Source organism: Myotis lucifugus, unplaced genomic scaffold, assembly GCF_000147115.1.
Source record: "Myotis lucifugus unplaced genomic scaffold, Myoluc2.0 scaffold_32, whole genome shotgun sequence".
NCBI classification, from domain to species: domain Eukaryota; kingdom Metazoa; phylum Chordata; class Mammalia; order Chiroptera; family Vespertilionidae; genus Myotis; species Myotis lucifugus.
Window position 1 is genome coordinate 7922223 of NW_005871080.1, and position 12470 is coordinate 7934692.

General features: G+C 35.4%; 1 protein-coding gene across 1 annotated transcript in view; it reads left to right on the forward strand.

Annotated features, from left to right (window-relative positions):
• LRP1B (LDL receptor related protein 1B) overlaps positions 1-12470 on the forward strand; it is a 1324618-nt gene that overhangs the window by 1200585 nt on the left and 111563 nt on the right. Inside the window, exons 68-71 of the mRNA XM_023752441.1 lie at positions 2179-2301; positions 7307-7432; positions 8150-8287; positions 10007-10141. Coding sequence (XP_023608209.1) covers positions 2179-2301; positions 7307-7432; positions 8150-8287; positions 10007-10141 — 522 coding nt within the window. The remainder of the gene's footprint in view (positions 1-2178; positions 2302-7306; positions 7433-8149; positions 8288-10006; positions 10142-12470) is intronic.

A 12470-nucleotide genomic window follows, 5' to 3' on the forward strand; every position in this document is an offset into this window, starting at 1 on the left:
TATATTCTATGAATTTTGGTATTGAATTAAGCCAACAGTCATTTTAACTTTTTTTAGAACTGAAGACTGTGCAATTTATCTTTTTTATTGTTATCAGACAAAATTGGTACATAGTAATTTATTGCATGGGTTTTAGTAATTTAAATTATTTTAGATTAATTTAAATTAATTTTAAATTATTTTAGATTATTTAGATTGAGTTAGGGCATTTTAGAGCTAAAAATTGCAGAGTTTGAAAGAAAGGGGCATCCCAATGCCAGACACTATACTCTCAGAGGTCTCACATGATAGTATTCACTTTAGTGTTCTCGACCAGGACCTGCCTTTATATGTATCTTAGAGTTTGTTAATCGAGTTTGTTAGTCCTTAGAAATGTCAGTGTAAGCTGTACACTTCTGTTGAGATTTTTCCCCAGAAAATATTACAACTGTTCTGATTCATATCACTATACATTCTTGTTCTCAACTTCAACTATCTAAGATTCTAAGCAATGTACCTATATTTCTTTAATCATCTCTCTCTACCATTATGAATATCATATTTTTAATAAGTTGACTTTATTTCTCACCTTATACTTCACAGCAATCATAAATTTTGATCTTCTTTAAACATCTGACCACCAAATTAACAAAGCCACCCATACCTGTGCCCAGCCATTCCTCCGCCCTTCTATTAAAATGGAAGACTTGTCTCCCCTCCAGTCTAAGGATATTCTTTTCATTTTGCTATAAATATTAAATTTTTCACACTTTCTGAATTTTCAAAGAACTCATAATATCAATTACCCTCTCAAATGTAGCTACTCTAAGTCAAGTTATCATCAGTTATTTTCTGGGTTGCTGCAACCTCTCTTTCTTTTTTTCTTCCAGTCTTGGCTTTATCCCTCGCTATCTTGGTTTCCAAGTTCTCCACACTGTAGCTAGAATTATCATTCTAAAAGTTCAAATCTGATTCTGTAATTTCCTAAATTAAATCTTTGCTACTGGAAGTGAATTATTAGAGATCTGTGTGCAAGTCAAAACTCAGAACAAGAGCTATTTGACCTTCATAAGACTAGGCTCATTATTCACTCCAAACAGCATCCACAGTTGAACAATGCTTCATCCTAGGTATTTTGTAGGCTTGCAAGAATGAGCACTATTTCTCCCCAACCCCATGTCTAAATGAGCATATCCTTTTAAAAATATGTTAATACCTTCAATCATCAAATCTAGCCAGTGTATAAGCTATGTTTCTTATGTATGAGGTTTAAATAGGTAAAGTATTTCTCTGAGAAAAATCTTATTAATCTTAATTCTAAATTCCCATTAAGTATCTTTGTGTTGTTTCCCCATGCACAGCTTTCAAATATGAACTTATAAATTACTTTAACCATACATCTTTTGTAACATATGAAGACATTGAGTCCCAGAGAGATTAATGGACTTGTCCAAAGCAAAACAATGGAAGTTCCTAACTCCCCAACTATTGTGGTTTCTACTATGTATTACTATATACATAGACATATAACCAAAATTTATTAGTACTTTGGGTCCTTTGCATGTGGAAAGTGTACTTAATTTTGAGTTAGAATATCCTTATAGTCTCAATGCTTTCTATTTAATTGCAAAAAAGGAAAACATTTTAAAAATTAAAAATAGAGTACTTTATTGCATAAGTATGGTGAGGATGACTCTAATATTTCAATACATTGCCAATTTTTTATTTCTATATAAAATTATTTTTCTATGACAACACAACCTTTTTACTGGTTAATCTGTTTTCAGTGATTCAGTTTGTCAGTTTTAGATAATAGCTAAATTATCTCCTTTTCTGTGTCTTTTCTTTCCAGAACAATACAGTTTTTAATAATGAAGGTTAATACTATTTAAAATCTAAGTTTTCTTATGCTCAATTACATAAAAATATATGAAAAGGAAGATAATTTACATTTCAGAAAACTTTCTTTGAACAGATATTAGTATTATTTTTAAAGAAAAGATGACATACATGAGGGTAATACCAGATTGCTTTGAAAAGTAAACCTATAATATCTTTTTTAAAAATAGTTTGGACATCTCATATTAGATAGAAAAAAAATAAAGAACTGAGAAACTAGAATCTCTGCTAATTAGCAGAATACATGTTTTGCTGACTGGCTTTAATTATACTATATCTTTATGTTTGTTTTTAATAAAGGAGGAAATATATGTAGAGCAGATGAGTTCCTTTGCAATAATTCCCTCTGCAAACTCCATTTCTGGGTGTGCGACGGAGAGGACGACTGTGGAGACAACTCTGACGAAGCCCCGGACTTGTGTGGTGAGGCATTTCACGGCTCGAGCTTGCTCTCTCATCTCCCGATCTAATGCGCCCGCATGAATCAGTGAAGTGGTGAAGGGACCCACAAATCCTGCTGCCCTGGGTTAGGTAGATAAAGTGTAACCACAGATACAGCTTTTGTTCAAGTAGCAAGAGATTACCCTGTTCAAAGTTTATGACTTTATGGAGAGCCCTCTTAAATCTGAACTTTCACATGTCAACACTGTTCACAAGATAGATATGGTCTGCCTGAGAGGATTTAGAGTAGTTGACCTTTGGAATTGAGTAAGGTTCATCTAAGGACTTTGGCATCATATCAAATTGGTACTTTAGCCTAAAACAATTTTCCTTTGACAGATAAGTACATGGAAAAAATGTGAATAATAAAATTATATAGTTCTACATGGCTCCCACTACTGAGGCTGAAGTTGTTGAGAGGCATATCTAGTATATCTAAATTTATATCTATCTGGATAAATCTATATGAAGATATCTCTCTTTAGACATACGATACACGTTACACAGATAAGTGAATTAGGAGCTATTTAATATTTAAATCTAAAAATCTTAAATAACTTCCAGGGCCAGGAAATGGTTCTCAGCGACATGCCACACAGCTGCTGGAAAACTTATAAAATACATCTAGATTTATTCTCTGGATATTTTTTAATTCCCTCAGTCATTGGTACCAACATTGAGTCAAACTATTATGTGCTGGAGACTGTGCTAAAAAAATGGGAATTAAAAGCATGAGCACATGGTCCTTTTTACAAGGAGATATTTTGTTGGATAAATAGTATTTTCCATACATTATATTTCAGGCACTGGTAGAATTAAGTAAAAGGTACAGACAAGGCAGTGAGAATAGGATGAACTCTGCTTAAAGGGAAATTTTATCTTCAGAAAGAAGGAATGGTTTCTGAAGAGTCAGGGGATAAAAGGTTACATAAAAGGTGAAAAAAATAGTTTTGGATAGGAGTAGAGACTCATTCTCTGTTATTAAAATGTTTGAAATGAGTTAGTGAATTGATTGACTCTGTGTCGATGTGCAGTCATTTAATTAGACAATAACACATTTTTCATCCCTTTATTTCTACTTTTGTTGTGTGTGCCATCAGAAGCATATTCATATATAGAATGTGGAAGATTGGTGTTGTAGGGAAGTTTGAAAGGAATGCAAATTTGAATCATTATAGCAAAGTGAAAGAGAGCGACATGGCTAGATATATGTATAGGATTTTCAAGTAGTATTCAGGGCCCATCTGCCATTGATACATATTCATATATGTTATATCAGTTAGCCTTGTGATATGATCATCTGCAACATTCCTGAACTTCCCAGATGCAGACCATGGAATAGCAGATGGTTTACTCATCTAAGTTTGTGGGTTTTTAGATAACTAAGATTAAAAAGAGGAAAAGGCCAGAAAATTCAGATTATTTGAACAAATGTGATTTTCTAAGTGAGTGCTTGGAACAGTGTCCAACATATAATAAGTTATCAATAAGTATTTACCCAATGAGTATATTAAGAGATGAAACATGAAAGGTAATACCATTAGAGATGAAAATAAATACAAAAGAAGGCAGTGGAAAAGAGGGAAAAGGTAGATGTATCAATGGGCTAAGGCTGAGGTTTCAGCTTTATGTTTTAGCTAAGGCTGAAAAAGTGTCTTAATGAGACTGCTTGAATTTAAAAGTTGGAAAAGTAGCAGATTATGATCAGAATTTGGTGCATTCGAATTGGTGATTTTGTAAATGAAGTAATTGGAGGAAATATCAAATTCAGCTATACCATCCTATCTAATAATAGACAAACATGGTAATTGACCTTACCTTCACTATGCCTCCCATTGGCTAATCAGCGTGATATGCAAATTAACCGCCAACAAAGATGGCAGCTAATTTGCATACTGCAGGCAGGGCGGGACAGCGCCATCCCACCTGCCCTGCCGCCAACAGGGCCTGCTATCTGTGACCCGGGGCGGCGGGCATCCGGGCATCCCGTGTGCGACCCGACCTAGGGCGGCTGGGTGGTGCAGCAGCGATCGGCCAGTCCGCTGGCCTCCATCCGGGCATCCTGTGTGTGACCCGACCCGGGGCGGCACCCCAACCCCCGGATTGGCCCTGCCGTGTGTGTGACCCAGGGCAGCGTCCCAACCCCCGGATCTGCCCTGCCATCTGCCACCCGGGGAGCGGGGCCTAAGCCAGCAGGTGGTTATCTCCCGAGGGGTCCCAGACTGTGAGAGGGCACAAGTGGGGCTGAGGGACACCCCCCCACTTCCCCTCCCCCACCAGTGCACAAATTTTTGTGCACCGGGCCTCTAGTGTATAATAGTGCTCCTATTTGCAAGCAACACAAACTGTCATTGGCTGAATTTTTTAAAAGTTTGTTGAAGTCTTTCAATGTCCACAGCCTTCTTAGGGGAATGGATGGCCTAAATAGATTAAATATAAATACCTTTAGTTTGAGAAACTTAAAGAACTAAGAGGTCCACTCATTGGGTGGTTTGCTCATTTGGATGTTGAAATCACCTAGGATGTGGAATTAATTTGGATGAAGGGTAGGTACTACAGTCTTCAGTGAATTAAGGAGAGTTTGATGTTTATGAAGTTGATGAGAAAATAGCAATAAGAAAGAGGTATAATCAAATTCTTGACCCTCAAAATAGCAGTTTTTGTTTTAGTTTATTTTTAAAATAGAATGTGAAAAAATATGGTAATAAAATTCCGGAAGCTGTAGTAGGAAACTAGGATATCTTCAAACATGAAATAACATGAGGTTTGAGCAATTTAAGAGACATTCCTAAAATACCTATAGGGAGGAACTATGCTTAGAGTAACAAGCAGATTTTAGTTAAAGCGAGGAGGTCAGCAAGGAGGATAGGGCATATTTAAGGAGCTAATAAAGTAGCATTGCTACATGTCGGAGTACTTACTCCTTGATCCTGCTCGACTACACCAACTGTGAGGTGCACAGATCCTCTGCCAGGAACTGGACCTTCATGAACACCGGGTATGAGATGGAGGAGACATGAGAAGTCATTGCAGGGACATAAGAGAGACTTTATTGTAGACCAAGTAGCCATTGCTAACCAAGGAGCCATCAGATATAACAGTTCTTCAAAGTAGCCTTACAAAGCAGCAGCCACAGCCAACAGGAGCCCTTGCTAACATAGCAGCCCAACGAAATAGCCATGCACTGGCTGGTCAGCAACACATCTTTATACCAACTCAGACAAAAGAAGCTTCTTGCCAAATAGTGACATCAATATTTGGGTTATAGAAAAGTGCACCTGCACAGTGCATGCAGTAAGTTTGCTGTTTACTTGCTTTTGCACCTGCATAGGCAACTTGGCCTTGAACCTCTGGTGTACGCTGATTAGGGTTCCCACACTCAAAGATTAGGAGTGATAAGAGATAAGTCTGTAAGAGTGGCATGGATAAGGTAATGATACATCTATTATGCCATGTAAAATACCTCAAATCTTTTTCTGAAAGTGATAGATAAGTCTAGAAGAGATAATTAGATTAATGTGTTTGGTGGATTGTTATGGTGGCTTTTGGAGAATCTTGGGTTAGGCAGTAAAACTGAGACATTTAGGGTTCTACTAAAGTCCTGTCAGAGATAATAAAGAATTGTTCTATTGTGATTGTAACTGGTACGCATGGAAAGAAGAGGACAAGCTAGGGGACAATATCATCTGAACTTGTTGAGTAATCACAGTCAAAGGACAATGAGAGGAATGCATTTAGAATAATCCCAGACAAATGGCTATGATGGGCCACTAACAGAACTATGGAAATAGACAAATCTTATGTTTGGAGACAAGGGAGTTGAGGAAAGAAGAGAAGGAATTGAGTTTTGAACTTGTTGAATTTAAGATTTCCATGGGAAAGTTCTATAATTAATTGTGAAATACTATAATTGGATATCAAGTTGCAAGTCTTCAGGGTATAGAGTCAATGAAAATGTCTAAGCAGAGAATTCAAGAGTGAGAACCTGAGGGAATCAAAGAGAGAACCCTGTAATATTCTATGAGGATGAAGAGTTATTATAAATATTTCCTACTTCATGGGTGGAAGTCTTTTGAAGAGATAGTGATAGAAAGGACAAAAATAGAATTCACTGGCTTCCATTAGTATCTCTTGCTCTCTCTCTCTCTCTCTCTCTCTCTCTCTCTCACACACACACACACACACACACACACACACTAAAATGAATAAACTGCCTATCCTGGTCAATATGGCTCAGTTGATTAAGTGTTGTCCTGTGCACAGAAGGGATGCCAGTTTGATTCCCAGTCAGGGCATATGACTGGGTTTCAGGCTTAATCCCTGTTGGGGGGTGTGCAGGAGGCAGCCAATCAATGTTTCTCTCTCTCTTCCTCTCTAAAATCAATAAAAAACATATTTAAAAAAATGAATAAACTAAGATCACCTTATGTGCCTCAAATACATAACTACACATTTGTTTGACATAGAGGAAGAAGCCCAGCTATAGTATTATTGAGGTTTTTTTGTTTTGTTTTGTGTTTTTGTTTTTTTGTTTTTCACTGAATGGCCTACTTTCAGTTTTGGGCCTGTAACATATGCTTGCTGAAGCTCCATTTGGTGTGAAATTGCTCTTTCAGATAGTAAGTGTCCTGCCATGTTGTATAAACCGAAGGCATAAATTAATTTGGTACACCTAGTGAAGGCAGCTAAGATAAGGCATCTGGAAATGAGACCATGAAATTTGTCTCTTTTTCTTATTTCATTCAACATTTCAGCTGTGCTCTCTTTTCTGTAGTTAATATAAATAACTAGGATCATAAGCTTCTATTATCACGCATTTTTCCTAGTATCTACTTGTAGGCAATTTCCATAACAAAAGATATTCAGAAAAGCTAGATTATGGATTTGAAAAGAAAGAAAAAACTAAAAGAAAGGCGAAAGATGAATAGTTGTTCAAAAGTCAGTGTATCCAATGGAGCTGCTTTGTTTGTTTTTGTTTTGCTTTCAGTCAAATTTCTTTGCCCAACCACAAGACCTTACAGATGCAGAAATAACAGGATATGCCTGCAGTCTGAGCAGATGTGCAATGGGATTGATGACTGTGGGGACAACTCAGACGAAGATCACTGTGGTGGTAAATCCATTTAATGTGAAATAATTGATTAAGTGACAGCTATAAAATAATAAAATGATTTTAGAGCTCAAAAAAATTTTTAAAAGGTTTCATGTGTATGTCTGAGCGTAGTTTTTAGACACTTGATTATCTGACAGAATATGAAAATCATCTGCTAACATTTTCTTTGCATAGTAGCACTGTGCAACTTAATCCAGAATCTCCACTCGTCCATAAATCTCCTTATAGGTACTTTGTTAAGGAAAATACTGTGTAAGAGAAATAACATAGTGGTTTAAAAATGTTCTGTAAAAGATCTCCTTGGGTCGGAGTGGGCTTATATTGATTGTATGTATGTGCACCCAACCCCTTTTTCACAATTCTGAAATTAAAAACTCTTAAATCAAAAGTTTTACTGAAGTATGTGTCAAAACTGGTGACAAATACTGACTTGATCTGGTCTGTGGCAGTTTATAGTGCTTAAAAAAATCCCACTCAGTATTATATTCACACATTTTCCTGTGGAAATATGGTGGTATTTACTATAAGGTAAATACACTGCTATATTATAAAAATCAACAACATTTCAGAAATTTTAAATTTGGCCCCAAGAGCTTCAAATAAAGGATTGTGGACCCATGTGTTTTTATAGTATTTAGTAAAATCTTGGACTTGCTATATTCTCAATAAATTTGTTTTGATTTGATGAAATTCCAATTATTTTTAATGACCTTGTAGGTAAGCTTACATATAAAGCAAGACCTTGTAAAAAAGACGAGTTTGCTTGCAGCAATAAAAAGTGCATACCCATGGACCTCCAGTGTGATCAGCTGGATGACTGTGGAGATGGTTCCGATGAACAAGGCTGCAGAATGTGTGAGTTTGTTTTCTTTTCAAGTGCCGTGGCACACAAGTTCAATTCTTGCTTTCTTATGAGCAAATTTATTTTACTATTCTGAGAAAAATATTTCTGTTCAAGATGTGCTTAAGTAATACCATTTGTTAAGCTTTAACCAAAGCAAATATGGACATCACTTAAGTTAATATCTGAAATTGTGAGGTGGGAAAGGCTGATTTTGCTATGAGTGACTTTATTGGAGCTGTAGCTGAGAACTCAATATTCAAATACAAATTTTGACGTTCAGCAAAGAAATCTATATCACTTAATATTTTAGTTTATAAAATATAATGTTAATACTTTTTTGAATTTTATAAGCTTTGATGTTTCTTTACTGATGATAAAGGTCTTAATAATTTTTCAATGTTTTAAAATTTTAACCTATTGCCAAATTATTCTTAGAGAAACTATCATTATTTTATTCAATTAGAGTGCTATGATAATTGAGCTATTAGACCTTGACTATTAAGCATTTTGTATTTAGATAACGTTTGATATTTGATTTTTTATATTAAGAAAATGGTTGAATTTAAGACCATAAATTAAGGTTACTTATAAAAGCCACTAAATACTTCCTACTTTTGAGTCTTTTATTATTTTCTTATTTATGCATCTAAGTTGTTCCTCACTGGCTGATGAAGCAACGCACATCAGGATACGGCTACATATCTCATCCATAGTATAATTCCGCTTGTGTAATTTAATTAATTGTAAACTATTCAAGAGTTAGTGGGGATTAATAATGCTTACAATTTTGATAATGAGAGTTCTCATATTTCTCAATAATTTGAGTTGTTTAGGCAAAATAGGGATAATTTAATATTATCCCTATAATATCTTGTCTTTATTTAATTGCATTCTAAAATGTTTTCCTGGATGGGAGATGAAGCAGTGAAATGATAACAAGTATGTTTGGAATTACATATAATTCAAAGTCCTTCCTAACCTGTATTGCAGCCCAAGACCATTGGAACATGTTATACACTCAATCCTCATATGTGTCCCTGTAAAAGTTTAAGAACTGCTGGTTATGCCTACCTGCTCGAGTAACATGTATATATGATTATGTCCCTGAACACTGAGTTTAGCTTAAACAGAAATGGCTACAACTCTAGGTAGTTTCTAGGAGATGTTTTGGTCATTAGAGAAGGATGCAGAACTCGTGCATCATAATATAGTAAAGAGAGCTTGTCATTAGAATCACTTATTCTTTTTGAAATTTTATTTTTATTGTTGAAGGTATTACAGATGTGCCCTTTATTCCCCATTGACACCTTCTAGCCCCCACCTGCCCCCACCCAGGTGTTCACCACACTATTGTCTGTGTCCATAGGTTATGCATATAAGTTTTTTGGTTAATTTCTTCCCACCCACCCAACCCCAAGACATAGAAGCATGGAACAGACTGTCTACTCTAAAAGAATCATTGATTATTGACTTCCTTTTAGAAAGTAGTTTAACTTGGTAACAGCTGCAGGCAGTTTGGTCTAAACTACTTCAATGTAAATGAGTTCAGTTTTTATCCTCTTCTTTACCTTTAATAGAGAAGAGGGCTCATATGGAGAGACCATAATTTTATTAATTCAAAAAAGAGTCATCTAGGGTAAAATGCATATAATTTTAAATTAAGAACAAAAGTAAACTCCTACTTCAGGAATTACAGCTATATTAGTTTTGATCATATTTTTTAATCCCAGCTCCCAATGAATATACCTGTGAAGATAATGTGAATCCATGTGGAGATGATGCATATTGTAATCAAATAAAAACATCTGTTTTCTGTCGCTGTAAGCCTGGATTTCAGAGAAACATGAAAAACAGACAGTGTGAAGGTATAGTACATTCCCTCAACAGCTTGCTCTTAAATCTTTAGGTTATAAAAGACTCCCAAAGCTGCTAAATTGGAAGATGACAGGGGGATTGATTTTCATCAAAATGGTGTGTATCTGCGGGTTACCAGTTTACTTATGAGAATGAAAGTCCCTGGGGTCAAGAGCCTGTTTGTTTTTACTGCTAAGCTAATCATCTCGGAGGCTACAGAGCCTTGTCTGTAGCTGATTCAGACCGCCAGGAATTTCATGGTGGTGTTACAATTCTGTTTTGAAATGCAAGTAATGGAATTGCTGGTTCAGGAACCATTGCAGAATTAGAGGCACTTCATGAAAGAACATGTTTATGATAACCCATTTCTTTTCCGTTGTGGCACTTTCAGTAATGCAATAGGCAATTCACTTCTAGAGAAGTGTGGGCTTTTGTCCTAACACCATGTACTTTGTATTGCCAAGAGGTGTCTTTTAAAATTCAAAGACAGGATTTAAATAAATCTCTGTCAGCTTACTTGACATCATTTAAAAACTGAGCATGTAGGCTAGGCAGAATCTCATAGTAAGTTATATGTAAATACAATTTAAATCAGGCTTTAACTATAGAGTCATGAAATACCATATGCACTTTCTGCAAGTTTCTTTATTAAAATTGGTATTATTATGATTAGAACCATACCTAAATCATCTGTCTGGCTTATCCAGGATAAATTCAAATCTTAAAATGCTTTCACCTACCAGCTTCCTTTACTACTGTCTATGTTATTCTTGGGTTAAAAAGGGGGAGGGGAGAGTTAAATAACGTCAATCAAAATGGAATTATGGAAATAAATTAATGAAACTCAGTCCATAGGGAAACAAGTGTAACCATGTCACAGTTATGTAAATTTTGAGTTATATACTTGTTTGGATTTTTCATGAAATGTAATTTTTCCATTAACATGGAACACTGAAAACTGGCAACTTCTTCCTTTTTTTAAAAAAGAAAGCAAATTATTTCTCATGGCTAGAATATTTCTTGCTTTTTAGAAACCCCACTACACATATACTACATACATTACAAGCACAAAATCTCTTCAAGATTTTAATATCAAGTAACATTAATTAGTTCACATTTATTTGGGCTATGTTTCTTGTATATACTTACAAATTTAGAAATCCTATTCTGAAAATTTTCATTTTTAGTTATATTTCATGGCAAATATAACCTGCAAGTTCCAGTCTGGTTTAAATTGCTATGGATCCACTCAAACTTCTGTTGTGCAAATGAACAACATTTTAATTCTAATAAAATTTGCATCTTTATTTGATAAATGAAGATTTAACATAAGGAAAAGCAGTTTTGACTTGGTGTGAAGGAAGGGATAGACATTACCTTGATTTGTAATCAAATTAATTTATATTTGTGCTCTTTCTTTATGTGGCTCCAAAAAGATAGCATAAGAAATGGTTATATGATGTCAAAGCCAACACTCTTCAATTGGAATATCTAAAGGAAGGGTGGGGAACCTGTTTCCTGCGAAGGGCCATTTGGATATTTTATAACATCATTTGAGGGGCATACAAAATTATCAACTTAAAAATCATCCCTCTATATTTGGTCAAACATTTAATTCGTTTACCCCCAATGCCTCAGCAGGGCCAGACCAAATGATTTCAAGGGTCTTATATGAGATCCAAGTGCCAGACATTCCCCACCCCTGGTCAAAGAAATAACAAGGATAGCAGAATAGCAGTAGAAATGGAATGGCAATGGCTGTGTGCAAGGCACTATTCTAGATATCGGCCATATGTGGGATTCCTCTGTCCGTCTGCTTCCAAAGCTCATAAAACAGGCATCTTTGTAGAGATGAAGAAAAATGCTAATCCTGGCCACCACAGGGCCATGTGAGGGAACTGAGGCTTTCTTAAATCAAGCACATTTTTGCATATTTTGATTTCCTGTAAAAGGGAAACCATAGTATTAAGTAACTTACTGTTTAAAATCACAGGTACCAACCAAACAAAAAATATTTATAGTAACAAGTCTTCAGTGATTAAATGCTGATAATATCTATTTTCCTTATCTCATTTCTCTACTTTTCAAACATAGAATGAGCTGTCATGAGAGTGCTTAAGTTCTCCTCAAAGTATCATAATAGATACAACAGAATCAGAAAGCCCGGGTGTAAGCCTGGGCACAGTCATTTACAAGTGCCACTACCATACCCTTTGGAACATTGTTTAGTGCTAACCAAATGATAAATATTACTGTGATTATCCTTAAGTTCTCTAATTCAAGGGGAAGACTTGTATCACAGATTTATTACATAATTAGGACAAATACACGTGATAAAAG